The sequence below is a fragment of the Pipistrellus hanaki genome (genome assembly GCF_964339955.1).
Source record: "Pipistrellus hanaki genome assembly, chromosome: X".
NCBI lineage: Eukaryota > Metazoa > Chordata > Mammalia > Chiroptera > Vespertilionidae > Pipistrellus > Pipistrellus hanaki.
The window spans coordinates 100,566,010-100,585,089 of NC_140524.1; the positions used below are offsets into that span (position 1 = coordinate 100,566,010).

General features: G+C 48.7%; 1 protein-coding gene across 6 annotated transcripts in view; it reads right to left on the reverse strand.

Moving 5' to 3' along the window:
• The window catches only part of FRMPD4 (FERM and PDZ domain containing 4), a 420,441-nt gene that overhangs the window by 22,631 nt on the left and 378,730 nt on the right, over positions 1–19,080 (reverse strand). For all 6 annotated transcript variants that reach the window (XM_084869814.1, XM_084869812.1, XM_084869815.1 and 3 more), the window contains 5 exons: positions 14,930–15,034; positions 12,737–12,844; positions 7,460–7,591; positions 4,526–4,645; positions 869–1,005 (listed from right to left, as the gene is read on the reverse strand). In XM_084869814.1, coding sequence (XP_084725940.1) covers positions 869–1,005; positions 4,526–4,645; positions 7,460–7,591; positions 12,737–12,844; positions 14,930–15,034 — 602 coding nt within the window. The remainder of the gene's footprint in view (positions 1–868; positions 1,006–4,525; positions 4,646–7,459; positions 7,592–12,736; positions 12,845–14,929; positions 15,035–19,080) is intronic.

Genomic DNA, 19,080 nt, shown 5'->3' on the forward strand with positions numbered 1-19,080 from the left:
TGTGGTCCTGTGGCATCCTCCCCGCTGGGTCACTGTCCTTTACTGCAAACACCACTCTTCCAGGCTGAGACTCAGAACATTGCTCTTTGTGCTGCATGCTGACCATATAAAATAACCCCAGGTTATGCAGTGCGCTCTCTAAACACAGGTGCTTCGAATGGTCACACAAACTATAGTGCAATGTGGACTCTTACTGCCTGGGTTCAAATCCCACCCTCTCTAGCATGTGTGACTGGGGCAAATTTATTTCACTATTTTGTGCCTTGGTTTGCTCCTCTATAAAATGGAGTGAAGCCCTGACATGTTTGGCTGAGTGGATAGAGCGTTGGCCTGCAGACTCAAGGGTCCCAGGTTTGATTCCAGTCAAGGACATGTACCTTGCAGGCACATCCCCAGTAGGGGGTGTGTGGGAGGCAGCTGATGGATGTTTCTCTCTCATCAATGTTTTTAACTCTCTCTCCCTTCTTCTCTGTGAAAAAATAATAAAATATATTAAAAAATAAAAATAAATAAAATGGAGGGAAAACCCTTTTTATCTCACAGCGATGTTGTGAGAAGGAAGCAGCTTAGCGCCTGAAAAGCGATGAGACCAAAGCTTGCCTTGGAACCAAGTCCATGTAGGAGTTTAAAAATGTTTCATTTCCAATATGACCCTCATTTTAGCCACAACTGTCCAAATGTGGGTTATGTAAGAAACGGATCCCTTCCGCCCAAAATGAACATGCCAGTCGTATGTTTTTCCCCAATGTTTAACCAATGGTCTGCCACACCAAGATCAGTTATGGAAGTAGACATAGATCAACAATGCACTTGGCCGTTAAGGGGGGCAGCGACTTCGTGTCCGGAATGACCCCCAGGAAACACTTACTCGATGTATTTGAGAGAGATTTTCTGCGTTTGCTTGGTGGTCACGGTCGCGATGTACATTTGCAAGGCGGCCAGTCGCAGGGCAATGTCGTATTTCAGCTCCGGCCCAAATCGCTCTTGTACCACATCGTTACAGCTCTGCGGAGAGACCAGCAGGGGGCGCAGCTCGTCAAAGAATGGGCTCAGGCACTGCCTGGTTGGAGCAGGTGACCACATCCCCCCTCACTGCACAGGCAAGGAGGCTAAATGTGGAAACATCTCCCCCCCACCCCCGCCCCGCGCTGCTTGCAACGAGTCAATATTGAATCACGCTCCCAAACAGACAGACCACGCAAAATATTTACCAGCCATCGACGAGCGAGCTGCTATTTCAATATTTAGCTTTTTGTAAGAAGAATTAGGGATTAAGGTATGGAATTTCCAAACACAGGTGCTGTAATTGAACACGCGAGCCCCGCCGGCACAGTGGTGTCTGGAGTTAGGCTGCTGGGCTTGGGATCCAGGCTTCCAATCCCGTCCCTCCACCTCACCAGGGCATGGCACTGGGAAAGGGCCTGGTTCTGTGCCTCAGTTTCCCCTTTTGTAAACTGGGATGGACCCTGCTCCCTATTTACAGGGTTGTTGAGGGTGACATTAGTCAGCATGGAAAGCCCTGGCACCTCTCCCTGCTCAGGTGAAAGAGCTGACACGTGCTAACAGCTGTCACCATTACCCTCCTCTTCGTCATCATTTAGAGCAGCTTCCGGGAGAAGGCATGAGCCAGGTGATGAGGGGCAGAGTCCCTGCTTGGTCCAGGCCCACCTGTGAGTGTCACTTGGACCCGTTTGCTTTCTTCTGCAGTCTCAGTGTGCTCATATGAGCCAGGGGTGTTTACACTAACCCAGTGGTCGGCAAACTCATGAGTCCACAGAGCCCAATACCAACAGGACAACGATTAACATTTCTTTGGAGAGCCACATTTTTTAAACTTCTTCTAATGCCACTTCTTCAGAATAGACTCGCTCAGGCCGTGGTATTCTGTGGAAGAGCCACACTCAAGGGGCCAAAGAGCCGCATGTGGCTCTCGAGCTGTAGTTTGCTGACTATGGGCTTAATGGGTTGGAAACAGGATTTCAGCATCGGGTTTAGAGACAAGAGCTCTAGGTTTGAGCCTAGGCTCTCAATTATTCATCTAATGACCTTGGGCAGGACATTTCCTCGCTCTTAAGTCACAGTTTTCTTATATGAAAAATGGGCTAAAATAGCCAAGTCAAGCCCATTTGCTGCTATACTGGTAAGGATGTTTCAGAAATGTCACGTGCTTTATAAAGTGAGCCATCACTCTTGCTTCTAAGAGTTTTGATTGGAACTGTGTTTCCCATCCCTGTTACACTATGTGTATCTCCTGTATTTGAAAGGGAATTCTAGGTGAATTTCTTATCCAGGTGATTAGCCACTTAATTACATTATACACTGACTGTCCAGATGATGATGATCTCTGAATGCATAATAAGCTGGCCACTCAGTGTGTGTGTGTGTGTGTGTGTGTATTAGAGGCCCGGTGCATGAATTCGTGCATTGGTGGGGTCTGGCCAGTCTGGCCAGGGGGAGGGGACATGGGCGGTTGGCCGGCCTGCCTGCTTGTCGAACTCCTGGTCAAGGGGACAATTTGCATATTAGCCTTTTATTCTATAGGATAGACACTGAGTGGCCAGATTATTATGCATTCAGAGATCATCATCATCTGGCCACTCAGTGGATATTGCTTCTGCTTACTCTTGTTTTCTAGACTAATTTTACTGCATCTTTTCAGCACCTTCAAATCAACATAGGCCCACAGCACCATCTGCAGAGCCACTGGCTGCTGTGAGGCGGGAGCTATTTTAGATACACTGCACATGGTGCGGTGCAAGGCATTTGGAAGCAGAGGGTCTGAGTCCAAGAAATTCTCATTTCCTGTTCTCAGTGGAAGAGAGAAAAGGGGGAGATGGCAGCTTCGTTTCAGTCTATCACCTGCCGCACACGGCTGCCCACCTCCCTCATGGGCTGCCTGTTGAAGGGGTTGCTAATCCACCACCCATGCCACACCCAAGTGGGGAAGGTCTATTCTGGGGACAAGACCCTGGACAGGTTTCCTGTTGTCAGGACAATCCCAGGCTAAAAAAGATGGGTCTTCTGTTCATCCTCACCTGAGGATATTTTTTTAATCACTGAATTTTAGGGAGAGTGGAAGGTTGGGGGAGAGACAGAGAGAGGAACATCGATGTGAGAGAGACGCATCGATTGGTTGCTTCCCACACATGCGCTGACCGGGGCCAGGGATCGAGCCTGCAACCAAGATATGTGCCCTTGACCGGAATCGAACCTGGGACCCTTTAGTCTGCATTCCATTTGGGCAAACACATCTTCTACAGAGCCATGCCTAGCAGTGCTCCTGGCCTACTCAGGTAGTCTCCCGTCCCCAAGACAACTGCAAACACGTTGTACACACTCACTGGGATTTCGATGTTTAAAACGAAAGCAGAGCAAAATGGCTTGAAAGCATTATTGTGTTAACAGGATGGGTACAGAATTGGAGAGAATGGCAACCCAATGGGTCAGCAGTCACTGCCTGGTGGTCAGCGGATCACTGGTGGTCCATGAGGTCAGAAAGGTTGGCGACTGCAGCACTAGATCACAATGCCTGGCCAGGTACTGATCAGCACCCGTAACAATCTACACTGAACGCATCATAATCTGGCCACTCAATATATATATTAGAGGTCCAGAGCACAAATTCGTGCATGGGTGGGGTCCGGCCAGCCTGGCCAGGGCAAGGGGACATGGGCAGTGGGCCGGCCTGCCTACTGGTCAAACTCCTGGTCAAGGGGACAATTTGCATATTAGCCTTTTATTCTATAGGATAGACACTGAGTGGCCAGATTATTATGCGTTCAGAGATCATCATAGTCTGGCCACTCAGTGTATATGCAACTAATACGCTAAAAAACACAGCTCTAGGTCTGGGCTGCCGAGCAAAGCGCTGACTGGTTCTCAGCAGGAATGTGGGGAAGACCCAGTAACAGACCAGCTGTCAATCAGGCTGTTTCATGTGGTTACATGTGGGTTCCCTGGCCTGTTGGGGAACAAGGGCCATTGTTGACAGGTCCAGGTGACTAAAGTCCAATATTTAAAAGACCCAAGTCTCGCCGTGCCAGTGGGGCTCAGTGATTGAGCATCAACCTACGAACCAGGAGGTCATGGTTCGATTACCAGTCAGGGCACATGCCCAGGTTGCAGGCTTCATCCCCAATGTGGGGTGTGCAGGAGGCAGCTGATCCATGATTCTCTCTTCTCAATGATGTTTCTCTCTCTCCCTCTCTGAAATCAATACAAATATATTTTTAAAAAATTAAAAAATGACAGCAACCCAAGTCATGACAGTTTCACTGTTCTGGGTCACAACCAATGTAACGTCCACTCACGTTTCTTTACTTGATAAACAGGGCTTACTGACCCTTATCCTGGGGACTCAGGGTGTCTCTCTGAGCATCAGTCCTCCTGCTGAGCTGTGAGGAGCACACTTTCTTCCAAAGACCACTGAAGTGGGGGGCAAAGACCACTGAAGTGGGGGGGAGGTGTTGAACCAGTTCCTTTATCCACAACATTCACATGCAACACGCCAATCGTGCCTACATACCTGAACGTAGAGATATTCAAAAGCAACCGGGTCTCTCCGTAACAGGTCAATGGGGTCCTTCGGCACGAAGCTGATCCGGAAAAGACACCTCATCTTGTGGGAGCTGGGCCGCTGTGTCACCTGGAAGGGCAGACCCACCGCAGGGGGGCTCAGTGGGGAGTGCGAAACGGCTGAGGGGCCCTGAAGCAGAGGCAACTTTCTTTGGACTTTGAGGGAAGGGGCGGCTAAGTCCTTTGAGAGGTCTCACAGGTCCTCACTTCCCGGAAATGTACAGAGCCTGGGACATAGGTCTGGTGCCCCCCAAGAGACCCTGAGAGGAGGGACTTGCTAAGGAACTGTCCCTAGGAGTGGCCAGCAAGGAGGCAGGGAGGCCGGGCAGGCAGAGAGGATGGGCAGTCAGCCCATGGTCCCCAGGGGTGCTCAGCCACAGTCTGGTCCTTGGGGGCCTCTGGAGAGTAGCTGCCAGCAGGGGACCTGGCACCTGAGCCAAAGCAGCACAGACTGGTCCCTGGCTTGGGGCTGTCCCCGGGGCGTGTGGACAGAATGTGCGCCTGGAGTCTGTGAGCTCAGCCTCTCCCCTCAAGGTAAGATGCTCAGTGTTGTCATGGCAGCCAAAGCCAGGGAGGGGCAGGAAGACAGAGTTTGGGCCACTGCACTGAACTGGAGTCCAGTTTCCAAACTCCTGGCCACTTCTGGTGCCGTGACCTCACTCAGATGGTGGCCCGGGGCTGGAACACAGCACGGGCCCGCAGGGTCATGGACACGGCTCATGGGGATGTGCTGTCCTTCTCTGCCAGCTCGGGCTGTGCCGCTGTCACTGCTGTTCCTGGCCCCTCTGCTCACAGCGGGCATCGGTGGGGGAGTAACAGGTGCTTAGCACACAGGCAAGTGAATGAAAAGACACTGGCCCTGACCGGTGTGGCTCAGTGGGTAGAGCATCGGCCTGTGGACTGAAGGGTCCCAGATTCGATTCTGGTCAAGGGCATGTACATTGGTCGCAGGCACATCCCCAGTAGGGGGTAAGCAGGAGGCAGCTGATGGATGTTTCTCTCTCATTGATGTTTCTAGCTCTCTATCCCTCTCTCTTCCTCTCTGTGAAAAATCAATAAAATATATTTTAAAAAAGAAAGAAAAGAAAATGAGGAACCTTTGTAATAATATGAACAATAAAGATTGATTTAAAAAAAAAAAAAAGAAAAGAAAGAAAAGACACTGGACTCCAAGAAAGAGGCGAATAGCCCCTCAGTTTCCCCACAAGAGGCCAGCACAGCGAACCTAAGGCCGCAGCTCCACCGGCACAGCTGCTCTGCCTGTGTTTTTTTTTTTTTTTAAATATATTTTATTGATTTTACACAGAGAGAAATTGAGAGGGATAGAGAGTTAGAAACGTCGATGAGAGAGAAACATCTACCAACTGCCTCTTGCACACCCTCCACTGGAGATGTGCCGGCAACCAAGGTACATGCCCTTGACCAGAATCAAACCGAGGATCTTTCAGTCCGCAGGCCTATGCTCTATCCACTGAGCCAAACCAGTTTCGGCTGCCTGTGGTTTTATGCTCTTGTATGTCCTTCCCATGCACGGGCACGCAGTTCCATGGACATGTGACAACTGTCATGCAGGGGACAAAGCTGGAGGAGCAAAAATGTTCGTGAACTGCCATGTAGAAATTCAGAAGAAATGCAGCAGCAGCTTTCTCGAGCCTTAGGGCACGTGTGTGTGTGTGTGTGTGTGTGTGTGTGTGTGTGTGTGTGTGTGTTCAGGTGTATACCGTTCACATGTGGAGTAGAATCTTAACGGAAAGACACACCCTCCTTTGAAAGGAGACTGGGCACGTGGCAGGTGGTGACAGGGACTCAGCTCCCAGGCTGCGGGCAGGAGGGAAAGCGGCGTGGCCCTGGGTCCAAGGGCCATGGGCCGTCATCCCCGCCCGGCAGGAAAGGAAAGCAGAAAGGACAGAGGGGACCCAAGAGCCCCAGGCTCCCTCCTCTAGGAACCCTCCGCCACGGAGCATTGATGAAACCCCTCACCCCCCCACAGGGCCGCTGAGTGGCATCACAGAGCAGCAGCGGCAGCCTGACGCTCCCCAGAGAACAGAGGGGGTGGCGTCCTGCCCCCAGAACTGGGGTGCGTGGCCGCATCACATATTTACAGTGGGCAGGCCGGGGCAGGGCCTGGAGGCTTCCGGAAATAGCCTGAGGTGGACACCCGGAGCCTAGAGCCACGCACACGGCCTGGCCTTGACTTAAAGGGCCTCATGGCAACCAAGTAGCTCCAGGAGGCCCACGGTGAGAGCAGGCGGCTGAGTGGTTTAATGACAGAGAGGGGAATGGGACAGAGCCACCTCCTCAGCGTGCCGCCCAGGCTGAGTGACACATCTGTTCCACAGGTGACCTGACAGTGTGGACACTGACAGAAAGGGAGACATCACCTGGAGGCAGAGAGCCCATTTTCTAACGCCTGCTCCCTCAGTGTGCTGCCCAGCGATGCAGGGAGCACGATGAGAGCATCTGCGGTGGGAGGGATGCTGGGGCGGGAGGGATAGTAGGATGGGAGAGATAGTAGGATGGCAGGGGTGCTGGGGAGGGAGTGAGAGTAGGATGGGAGGGGTACTGGGATGGCAGAGATGTTGGGGGGAGGGATGCCTGGGGAGGGAAGAGTAGGATAGGAGGGATACTGGGGTGGGAGGGATTCTGAGGAGGGAAGGAGAATAGGGTGGGTGGGATGCTGGGATAGGAGAGATGTCTGGGGCAGGAGGGATACTGGGGTGGGAGGGATGCTAGGGCAGATGGGGATGCTGGGGCGGGGGGCGGTGGTACTGGGGAGGAGGGATGCTGGGCGGGCAGCTGGGTGGCGTCAGTACCCTCAGGGGAGGGGGAGATGCCGGGGCAGGTGGCTGGGTGGCAGCAGCGCCCTCAGGGGCAGCTCACGCACCTGGGTGAGGGTCTCCTGCTCGTGCAGCAGCAGCAGCTTGCTGCCGGCGCCCTCGGTCCTCTGCTCCAGCATGAGGGAGAAGTGCTCGATGCCTTTGATGGACAGCTTCTCTTGGAGGGTCATGATGACATCCTGCCAGAGGAAACGGTCACAAGATGCGATCAAAACCCAGGCAGCGCCGGCCAGCCTGTCTCAGTGATTGAGTGTCAACCTAGGAACCAGGAGGTCATGGTTCAATTTCTGGGCAAGGGCACTGGCCTGGGTGTGGGCTCTATCCCCAGTAGGGGGTGTGCAGGAGGCAGCCCATCAATGACTCTCCTCATTGATGCTTCTCTCTCCCTCTCCCTTTCTCCCTGAAATTAATAAACATTTTTTAAATCCCAAAGAGGGGTTGTATTCAACGGCGGCAACTTCTGGAGACATTTTTGCTGTCACAATGGGATTGGGGTGCTAGGCATGGAGGGCGGCCCCTAAGTGGCTTGTAATGTACAAGCCACACTCACAACCAAGAATTACTCATTTCTGGTCCAAAGTATCAACTCATGAAGACACAGCAAGGTTTTGATTCTTCTCTGTAGACTTATTTTTATTTTTATAATTTTAAAATATATTTTATTCATTTTTTACAGAGAGGAAGAGAGAGGGATAGAGAGTTAGAAACATCGATGAGAGAGAATCATCGATCAGCTGCCTCCTGCACACCCCCTACTGGGGATGTGCCTGCAACCAAGGTACATGCCCTTGACCGGTATCGAACCTGGGACCCTTCATTCTGCAGGCCGACGCTGTATTCACTGAGCCACACCAGTTAGGGCTTCTCTGTATACTTTTAAAATGTCTTCAGGCCCCTGGGAAACAAAGATCCCCACACCCACCCACCACCCAAAAGTCATCATTCCACGGAACTACCTGGACTGTATTGAATTCTATGAAAAGATTTTCTCTGTCATAGTTTCTTGCTCACGGCTCCGAGGAGAGAAGACAACACGAGCCTTTGTGTAGCGGCTCACACTGTCTAAAAGCTCCCGAACTGCCAGGGAGGACGCCGGGAAATCAATAGCAATACATTGTTCCTATTGCGCCTCTGTAGCGGGAATTCTGGCAATTTTTATTAAACACTGTCATATCCTTTCCGAGCGAGACTATTTCCAGTGGATGCCCACCAGCCCGTGTCTATTGTGATAATAAGGCTGTTCAGTACCAGATAAGATAACTACAATTTCATGTGAACTTTTTGCATTGCTTCCCGTCTCATTGTCATTGCCATCCTCAAGGAAATCAAACTTAGTCTAGCATGGGCCCCGCTAACACAGAGGCCGGAGAGAAGTCTCTTCCAAATTCCCATTTCTTTCTGGTACAAAATGCATTCACACCCTAGCCGGTGTGGCCCAGTGGATAGAGCATCGGCCTGCAGACTGAAGGGTTCCAGGTTCGATTCTGGTCAAGGACACATGCCTGGGTTGTGGGCTGGATCCCCAGCGTGGGGCATGTAGGAGGCAGCTGATCCATGATTCTCTCTCATCATAGATGTTTCTCTCTGTCTCTCTCCCCTTTCCTCTCTGAAATCAATACAAATATATTTTATTTTATTTTTTTTAATATATTTTATTGATTTTTAAAATTTTTTTTAATTTTTTTAATTTTTAATTTTTTAAATTTTGTTTACAGAGAGGAAAGGAGAGGAATAGAGAGTTAGAAACATCAATAAGAGAGAAACATCGATCAGCTGCCTCCTGCACGCCCTCCATTGGGGATGTGCCTGCAACCAAGGTACATGCCCTTGACTGGAATAGAACCTGGGACTCTTCAGCCTGCAGGCCGACGCTCTTTCCACTGAGCCAAACTGGTTAGGGCAAAATCAATAAAAATATATTTTAAAAATGCTTTCGAAGATCTTCGGATGCAGGAGGGTACAATGGCAGGCAGCTGTTCTGACCAATCGGTGTCACAGAGTAAGACCGTTGTGTCTGAGGGATCTGGAATGACAGAGCTCTGTGGCTTAGACCAGGGGTCTGCAAACTATGGCCATGCCCCTTCATTCATATAGTGTCTGTGTGATAAAAACATTCTTCTTGCCCAAACAAAGGTTTGCCTGCCCGGCCGATGTGGCTCAGTGGTTGAGCCCAACCTATGAACCAGGAGGTCACAGTTTGATTCCCAGTTAGGACACGTCCCAGGTTTTGGGCTCGATCCCCAGTGGGGGGCGTGCAGGAGGCAGCTGATGCATGATTCTCTCTCCTCATTGATGTTTCTCTCTCCCTCTCACTTCTTCACTGAAATTGATACAAGTACTTTTCAGCCTGGCTCTTGGGAGGGAACTGCTATCACCTTGGAGCGCAGTGCCTGATAGGAGGAGCTTTGTTTCCCGGGGACCTGGGCCACATCAGATAGTGCGTGCCAACCATGCGATTACGGTGGGGATCTGGGGTCATGTGCTATCAGCTTGACCTCCTACAGGGCCAGCTACTAAGGTCGGCCACAGAGGTGGTCAGCCTGTCTGTGCAGCCGGCCGCCAGTAAAAACCGGACAGCAAGGCCAGGGTGAGCTTCCCGGCTGGTGGCACAGTGCACACTGTCACGTGACTGCTGGAGAAAAGGCCGTCGCACGGCTCCAATGTCCTTGGCCAAGCCCTGTGCCCTGGGCACGCTCTGCGATTGCTGATTTCACTTCGTATCCTTTGGCGGCAAGAAAGGGGAACTGGAGTGTGACAATTTGCTGAGTCGTGTGAGTCCTTCGAGTGGATTATTGAACCTGGGAGCAGGTTCCATGACTATTTTCATGATGCGACTAGAGGCCCAGTGCATGAAATTCATGCTCTGGGGGCTGGGGGTGTCCCTCAGCCCCAGCCTGCACACTCTCCAATCTGGGACCCCTCTCACAATCTGGGACTGCTGGCTCCTAACCATTTACTTGCCTGCCTGCCTGTCTGATCGCCCCAACTGCCCTTTTCTGCCAGCCTAGTTGCCCCAAACTGCCCTCTCCTGCTGGCCCAGTCACCCTAACTGACCTCCCCTGCCCAGACTGATCATCCACAACTGCCCCCCCTCACTGGCCATCTTGTGGTGGCCACTTTGTGACTATGCGGGGGTGGCCATCCTGTGATGACATAAGGGTGTGAGGGCACGAGGGCCTCCTAGGCTTTTATTAGTACAGATAGCAGAGCTGGGTAGTTGCAACACAGGTCAAATGTCCCACCAAGCCCCAAATATTTACTCTCCAGGCCTTCCCAGAGAAAGCTTGCCAACTCCTAGCTGAGTTAACTAATATTTAAGAGTCTCATGCTCTACCGACTGAGCTAGCCGGGCGAGATTGAGTTAACTAATATTTAGAGTAACATCTCACTGTCAACTGATTTGGAGTAGGAATAATAAAAAAAATAAAAAAAGACTTCTTTAGTCACCGGCATTTAAATTTCGCAGTCTGGTATGAAGGCAGTTCATATTTCACCCAGAGTGATTGCAGGCTGATTTAGATGCTTTATCATCAATCTACTCTCACTGTCTGCTCTCTAACCTGCTCAGTCGCTGCCTATTTAAAGCAATTCCAAACAAGCTGCTTGCCAGAACCCTGGTAAGAAGAAGGCACGGTGAGGGGGCCCTCAGAAGGTCTGTGCTGATTCCTTTGAAAAACCGAGACTTGGGGGTTGACTATTAATAGACATTTTAAACCCACAGCTGATAGTCTCTTGATACACTATTACACAAGGTCATCACTAGGTACTTGTTTTTACCTCAATCAAATCTTTTTGACTGTGCATCTGAAGAAAGCCTGTTTTAGGCTGATGGACCAGAAGGGAGCAATCAATCTCTGAACAGACTTTTATCCAATAAAAAAGAGAATATGTATTGAACCCATATGCTTTATAATAATACCCATTATGCAAACCCACCTGTGGCTCTGAAATACAGACCCCCCCCCCCCCCCCCCCCCCCGCATCTGCAGTTTCACTTTCCGTGGTTTCAGTTATCCGAGGTCAACTGCAGCCCAAAAATACTGAATGGAAAATTCCAGAAATAAACAATTCATAAGTTGTCCATTCTGCCTGGGAAGGGACTCCTCCCTTTGGCCAGCGACTCCACGTGCTGTCCACTCCCCACCTGTCAGTCACCAGCAGCCACCTTGGTGATCAGATCGGCAGCTGTGGTACCCCAGGCCTGGCATTCAAGTCACCTCTGTTTTTCTTACTGATGGCCCCAAGCCCAGAGCACTGGTGCCAGCCATTTGGACAAGCCAGCGGTCGGCAAACTACGGCTTGCGAGCCACATGCGGCTCTTTGGCCCCTTGAGTTTTTAGCAAAGGCCAGCTTAGGGGTACCCTAATTAGATGAATAACAATGTACCTACCTATATAGTTTAAGATTAAAAAATGTGGCTCTCCAAAGAAATGTCAATCGTTGTCCTGTTGATATTTGGCTCTGGTGACTAATGAGTTTGCCGACCACTAGGACAAGTCACAGAGAAGCCATAAAGCGCTTCCTTTCAGTGGAGGTGAGCATGTGTCGGAAAAATCATTGTGTATAGAGAGATCATTACCATCCACAGTTTTGGGCATCCACTGGGGGTCTCTGAAGGCATTTCCCACGGATGGGGGTGGGGGGAACTCCCGACACTGAATTGCTTTGTGGCTCTTCCTCTTCACCTCTGCTAAGACGCTCGCCTCATTCCTGCCCTTCATGCATCATTGCCATGAAAGCAGCTCTGGTAATGCCAAGTAAGTGCTATCTTTGTATTACTCTACCCTTGTTCTCACTGGTCACCAAAGTAGCAGATACTCAATTAACCGCTAACAGCTTCATCCTTCTTGGGCTCACATTGCTGAGACCATGCTTGCTTTGGGCAGGACTTTCATCTTGGTTTGTTTTTAGGTATTCACACACTGCCTGATTTGTTTTCTATGTTTGGAATCCTCCCCTGAGGATATTTTTCCATTGATTCTTAGAGAGAGTGGAAGGAAGGGGGAGAGACAGAGAGAAACATCGGTGCGAGAGAAACGCATCGATTGATTGCTTCCTGCATGAGCCCTAACCAGGGCCCAGGCTGGGGAGGAGCCTGCAACCAAGGTATTATAAGTAAGTGCCCTTGACCGGAATTGAACCTGGAACCCTTCGGTCTGCAGGCCGGTGCTCTATCCACTGAGACACAATGGCCAGAACTCACACACTCCCTTATTTGGAAACAACAAAACACTTCTCAGCAATAGACAAGCAGTTGTCCAAGAAGGGCTGCCACCCGAGACGCCCGTGCAGCTTCCGCTTGCTGCCCGAGGGGGTCCCCTTACCTTAATGGAGGTGCTTGAGTCAAAGCGGAAGGACTTGGTCTGCCCATTTTCCAGATAGACTTTCAGCACGTTTGGCATAAAAAGAAGCGAATTATCCTTCACAGTTTCCTGTTGGACGGCAATAGAAAAGAGGGAGGGGTTAAAGGCAGTTGGATAATAATTCTGCTCTTAGCAGTAGCCACGCGTATCTACAATGTATCCCAACACAACATAAATAACAACCAAAAACAATTCAAGTCTCTGCAGCCAACCAAGGTGTCTCTTTGGTGATATCCAGGTGCAGGTGTCATAGAAAAATTCTTTTCCAGCTACAAATACATCAATTGATTCAAAGAAAAGAATTTTTCCATCAGATCAATCAGAGGAGTTTTTAAAAAATATATTTTTATTGATTTCAGAGAGGAAGGGAGAGGGAGAAAGAGAGAAATATCAATGAGAGAGAATCTTGGATCAGTTGCCTCCTGCACGCCCAGGGACACTGCCTCAGACACTGCCTCAAGTCTGAGTCTCCCTAAAGATGCATAAACAGCCCAGCTGGTGTGGCTCAGCGGTTGAGCATCGACCCAGGAACCAAGAGGTCACGGGTTTGATTCCGGTCAGGGCACATGCCCAGGTTGCAGGCTTGATCCCCAGTGTGGGGTATGCAGGAGGTACCCAATCAATGATCCTCTCTCATCATTGATGTTTCTATCTCCCTCTCTCCCTTCTTCTCTGAAATCAATAAAAATATTTATTTAAAAAGATGCATAAACGCATGGCCCATCTCCCACTCAGAAACTTGAGAAAAGATGAGGGGATGTCACATGACTTCTGATGACACAGTGATTCCTGTGTTACTAGAACCTTCCAGCTTTGAGCTGGGCCGGTCTTGCTGAGATGGTGATGTATGCCAACTCTGCACCCAGAGGGACAGGAATCCACTGATCCGCGCAGCACAAGCCACAGAGGGAAGCAGGTAGAGGAGATGAGATGATAGATGGGCGATCGGAGGCCAAGGTCACAGGCAAATGCTCACAGGGCAGTACCGTGGGAGCCTGATGACCCGCCCACAAGTATCACAATAGTATGCCAGAGGGGTGAGCTGAGGCCCTGGCGCCCAGCTGGGACAGACAGAGGTCAGCAGGCTGGCGCTGGGAGATGCTTGGTCCACGCGTGCCTGGCTCAGGAAGTGCAGGCTACATCTTCAAAGTCAGATCCAGGACCACGCTCAGGGGAGCATTTTGACCCACAACAAGGATGACATGGAGGAGATTGTACCGTTGTCCATTTGCCAGGGTTGGGGAATGATTTTTTTGCCCAGACCCATCGGGATACTTATAGCAGGTCCTACAAAATGATCAGCTGGAAAATGAGCTCGCTCTGTTTGCTCAAACATTTAATGAACTCACCTGTAATGCCTTGGCAGGGCCAGGCCAAATGATATCCAGGGCCTTGTATGGCCCGCGGGCCAGACGTTCCCCACCCCTGATTAACAATAGCAGGAGCAACAAACCTCCGCAAAAGAAGCTGGCATTTTAAAGTTCTAAGAAATGAGTACCCTAGATGACAGCTTTCTCAAAACAAAAAACACAATGCTGTTTTGTTGGTGTTTTTTTGTTGTTGTTGAGAAAATTGAAAATAAAGCATTCTATCAATGTTTGCATTATTCATTTAGAAGATCAATGATGTGCCTGAGCAATCATGATTTCTATCAAGAGCTATTAATGAAAATCCCGGTTGCATATATGAAAGTTTTCCATCATTTTAACTGTTTTCCATTTTGCTTAGTTGAAACGATAAAGACGTTTTATTTTGGAGAAGGGAGAAAAATTAGCAGATAGCAATATTTTTTTCAAGACACACCAGGGGCTCTCATGGAAGAATGCTTAGTTGGCTGAACAGGAAGAAAGAAGTGTTATTTCAAAGGGGCACATTTTACTCAAAAAGACACAATGCCAGTGACATCTGATCAAATGACCTTCTTTGCAAAGAAGTGAGGTCTCTAATCCTGAAAGCACTCAAGGAAATAGCGTATTCTTCCGGCTCCTGGGAATGTTAGGGGGGATCTATCAGATACAGCCGGGTGACCCTGAGATTTGACACCCCTGTGAAACCCAGTAAGCAGTGCCAGATCCATCTTCCCAGTAAGGTGCTGGCCTTGCTCGGTGCCTCAGTGACCTGCTCTGGGTCACCAGCAGGTGACTGTCCACTCACCGACACCTGCCCATTGATGATGACCTCCTCAGAGAAGCGCACTTTCACGGGGTTGGACTTTAACCTGGCCTTCTTGGCAGCACTGATAAATGCTGATTTGGGAGACTGGAAAAAAGAAAATATTTTATTGGATTACTGATAACAATACAAAACAGTTGTCTTCTATCTTACTTTAAAATGTATTTTTTTTAAGATTGATTTCAGAGACAGAGACGGAAAGAGAGAGAGAGAGAGAGAGAGAGAGAGAGAGAGAGAGAGAGAGAGAGAGAGAGAGAAAGAGAGAGAGAGAGAGATCAATGATGAGAGAGAATCATGGATTGGCTGCCTCCTGCACGCCCTCCACTGGGGATGGGGCCCGCAACCTGAACATGTGCCCTTGACCAGAATCGAACCCAGGACTCTTCAGTACCCAGGCCAATGCTCTATCTACTAAGCCAAACCAATCAGGGCAGTAATATCATTGTTATTCACATTAAGGGCATATGGGCATGTGAGCAGGCAGGTACACACACACACACACACACACACACACACACACGTGAGTTTCAGCCTCTTGTTGGTAACCTGGGATCCTGTGGTTTTACTGGGCGGGGTAGAAAGGAGCCCTTGACTTAGAACTGAAAGGTAACCTCATATTCTGCCTTTCCTTACAGGTTCCTTGTACTACCTTTTATTGGAAGGAGGGCTAAGACGCAGTTCTTCCTCAGAAATCGAAAAGTGCAGCGGGAAATCTCACTTAGATGGGCCTGTGACCCAGGGGACTCCTTGCTGCCTGATCTTGGTAAATATCTTTCACCTGAGAATCATCCCTGTTGCCTAATTTTAATAAAGCCCGAGGGGAAGGAAATTCACATCCAGTAGGTGGATGAGAACTTAAAAAAAAAAATACATACACACACACACACACACACACATACACACACACAGAGTGGCCAGATTATGATGATCTCTGAACACATAATAATCTGGCCACTCAGTGTATGTATATATTAGAGGCCCAGTACATGAATTCGTGCATGGGTGGGGTCCGGCCAGCCTGGCCAGAGAGAGGGGACATGGGTGGTTGGCCGGCCTGTCTGTTGGTTGAACTCCTGCTCGAGGGGGCAATTAGCATATTAGCCTTTTATTATATAGGACATGCAATGAGTGGCCAGGTCATTATGTGCTCAGAGATCATAATAGTCTGGTCACTCAGTGTATACATACATATCCATAACAATAAAGTGTAACAGGCTAATTAGACCGGACATCTTTCCAGACATCCTTCTGGATGACCTTCTGGATAAAGCCGTGGTTGCAAGGGCCAAGGCAAGCGGCCATGATTGCAAAGGCAAAGCCCCTTGCATGAATTTTCTGCATTGGACCTCTAGCATATATATAAATTTCAGAGAGGAAGAAAGAAGGAGAAGAGATAGAAATATCAATGATGAGAGAGAATCATGGATCGGCTGCCTCCCACATCCCACCCTGGAGAATGGCAGTGACTGCTCAATGCGTGCAAGGTGATGTTCTGGAGCTGGATAGTGGCAATGGGTGCACAAGGTTTTGAATGTATTTAATCCCACAAAATTGTATCCTTTAAAATGCTTAAAATGCAAGCACCTAAACCCAAGAACTGCTATTTTTTGTAGCAACAGTTGAAACAGGTGCTAACAGCGAGTGGATCCTGATGCCTTTGGGGGCTATGACTGTGCCCCTCAAAGTGAATTGGAAGTTTCTACACTCCTGGTGGAAAATAAAATAAAATAAAATAAAATAAAATAAAATAAAATAAAATGAAAGCTTAAAATGGTAGATTTACATTATCTATATATATATAAAAGGCTAATATGAAAAGTGTCCCCACAGGAGTTTGACGGGAAGTTCCATTGCTCACTATGACATGTGCTGACCACCAGGGGGTGGAGCAGAATGAAGGGAGGCCCCAGCAGGCAGCTGGAAGGCCCCAATCGGCCCCGATTGCTAGTTGAGCCTAGGACCCTACCCATGCACGAATTTTGTGCACTGGGCCTCTAGTGTATATATAATAATCAAATACAAAACACTACAATAAAACAAAACCTCTGTTAAAAACACAAAATAAAACATGCGTGGGTATGCTAAGTGAAAGAAGTCAGTCAGAGAAAGACAGGTATCACATGATCTCACTCATATGTGGAATCTAATGAACAAAATAAAGTGATGAATGGAGTGGATCCAGAGACATGGAAGCATGGACAGAGTGTGGAATCTCACAGGGAAGGCGGGGGAGGGTGGGTGGCAGGTAATCTACCAAAGACCTTGTATGCATATAAGTATAGCCCATGGACACAGACAATAGGGTGGTGAGGGCCTGGAGCAGGGGGCGGAGGTGTGCTGGAAGGAGTTAATGGGGGGGGGGAAGGGGACATATGCAATACTTTCAACAATAAAGAATTATTTTTAAAAATAATAATTAAAAAGAAAAACAAACAAAACATGTGTGCGCATACTCCTGGGTGGAGTTCTGCTTTAATACTGGGGAAAACCTGTTATTCTGAAAGTTCCCCCCCACACCTATCCAATCTTTTGCTCTAAGAAATGTCAGAGCACTGCATGGATGGATGGTTTGACCCCCAGAGCTTTAATTCCACCTCCTAAGCGCTATATTTTAAGAGAATGGCTGCCCTTAAAACACACACACACACACACACACACACACACACACACACACAACAAAACAACTCCAAATGGCTGCTGTTCAAAAACAACCGCTTTGAACACGCGCAACGGGACTTGGCAAGTCCTCCTGCAGAGCTGGAGCAATGACAGTGGTGCTCTCATCGGTATCTTGGTAATTAGAGGCCAAGTTCAGTGATGATTAACGAACAAATCAGACAGCAGCGAGTTCATTTGCTTTTGATGTGCAATTTTTTAGCTGAAGGGAAAACATGATTCTGCCGTGGTGATGTGAAGCGGGCGATATTTACATCGGCACAATGAGGTGAGCACCAGTGAGGCGGTGCGGATAGAGCCACCCTGCGCAAACCTGTCTAATTAGACGAGATATCAGAGGCGGCCATGCTCCCTTCCCTGGCATTATTCGTGAAGGAGGGGTTTCACACGCATTAGATTTAGTCTTCTATGCATCTGCATTTTTAAATGTAATATTTTACCATATTTTTCTCAAATGTTCTACATAATTCCTTGCCTCGATAAAAAGGCATATTTAACAGAACTTCGTTTCTTATGCATATCATTTGCTGGGTAATCTTGGAATGCAGTGATGTCCCCATGGGACTATAGAGGGTTATTTGCCCCTAAGGTAAGCGGCCCCATTTAGCAGAACTTGTCAAGATGGGACGCTTCGCCCGGCCGGTGTGGCTCAGTGGTTGAACGTCGACCTATGAACCAGGAGGTCACAGTTCTATTACTGGTCAGGGCACATGCCCAGCTTGTGGGCTCGATCCCCAGAAGGGGGTGTGTAGGAGGCAGCCGATCCATGATTCTCTCTCATCACTGATGTTTCTATCTCTCTCTCTCCCTCTCCCCTCCTCTCTGAAATCAATAAAAATAGATTAAAAAAAAAAAAGAAAGAAAGAAAAATGGGTGGCTACTCTCTTCTCCCTGTAGCTAAAGCATGCCCACTGCTTGGAGCCTCATTCCCATACCTGTTTAGCAGGCACAAATGACAAACCTGGTAATCTAGAAAAAGCAGAAAGCACACGAGAGAGCCACGGTAGTTAAGCAAATACCATTTTATATGTATTAAGTCTAACTAAGAACCCATAGTAGTGCTTTTTTCTGATCCTGGATTCGTGACTATTTCATATAATCAACATACATTTTAAAAATTACATTCAGATCATAAAACCATAAGCTCTTCAATTTGAAGATTACTGAATTAGAAGCAACCAAGTATGGTCTTATTCCAGTGGCTGGAGTTACTTGTGGTTCATGGGAAATGTAAATCAGTCACATCTGTAGTTTTTTATTGTTTTATTCTAATCCTCAGCTGAGTATATTTTTCCATTGAATTTTAGAGAGAGTGGGAGAGACAGGGAGAGACAGAGTGAGAGAAACATCGATATGAGAGAGACATCAATTGGTTGCCTCCCACATGTGCCCTGACTAGAGCTGGGATTGAGCCTGCAACCGAGGTATGTACCTTGACCAGAATCAAACCTGGGACT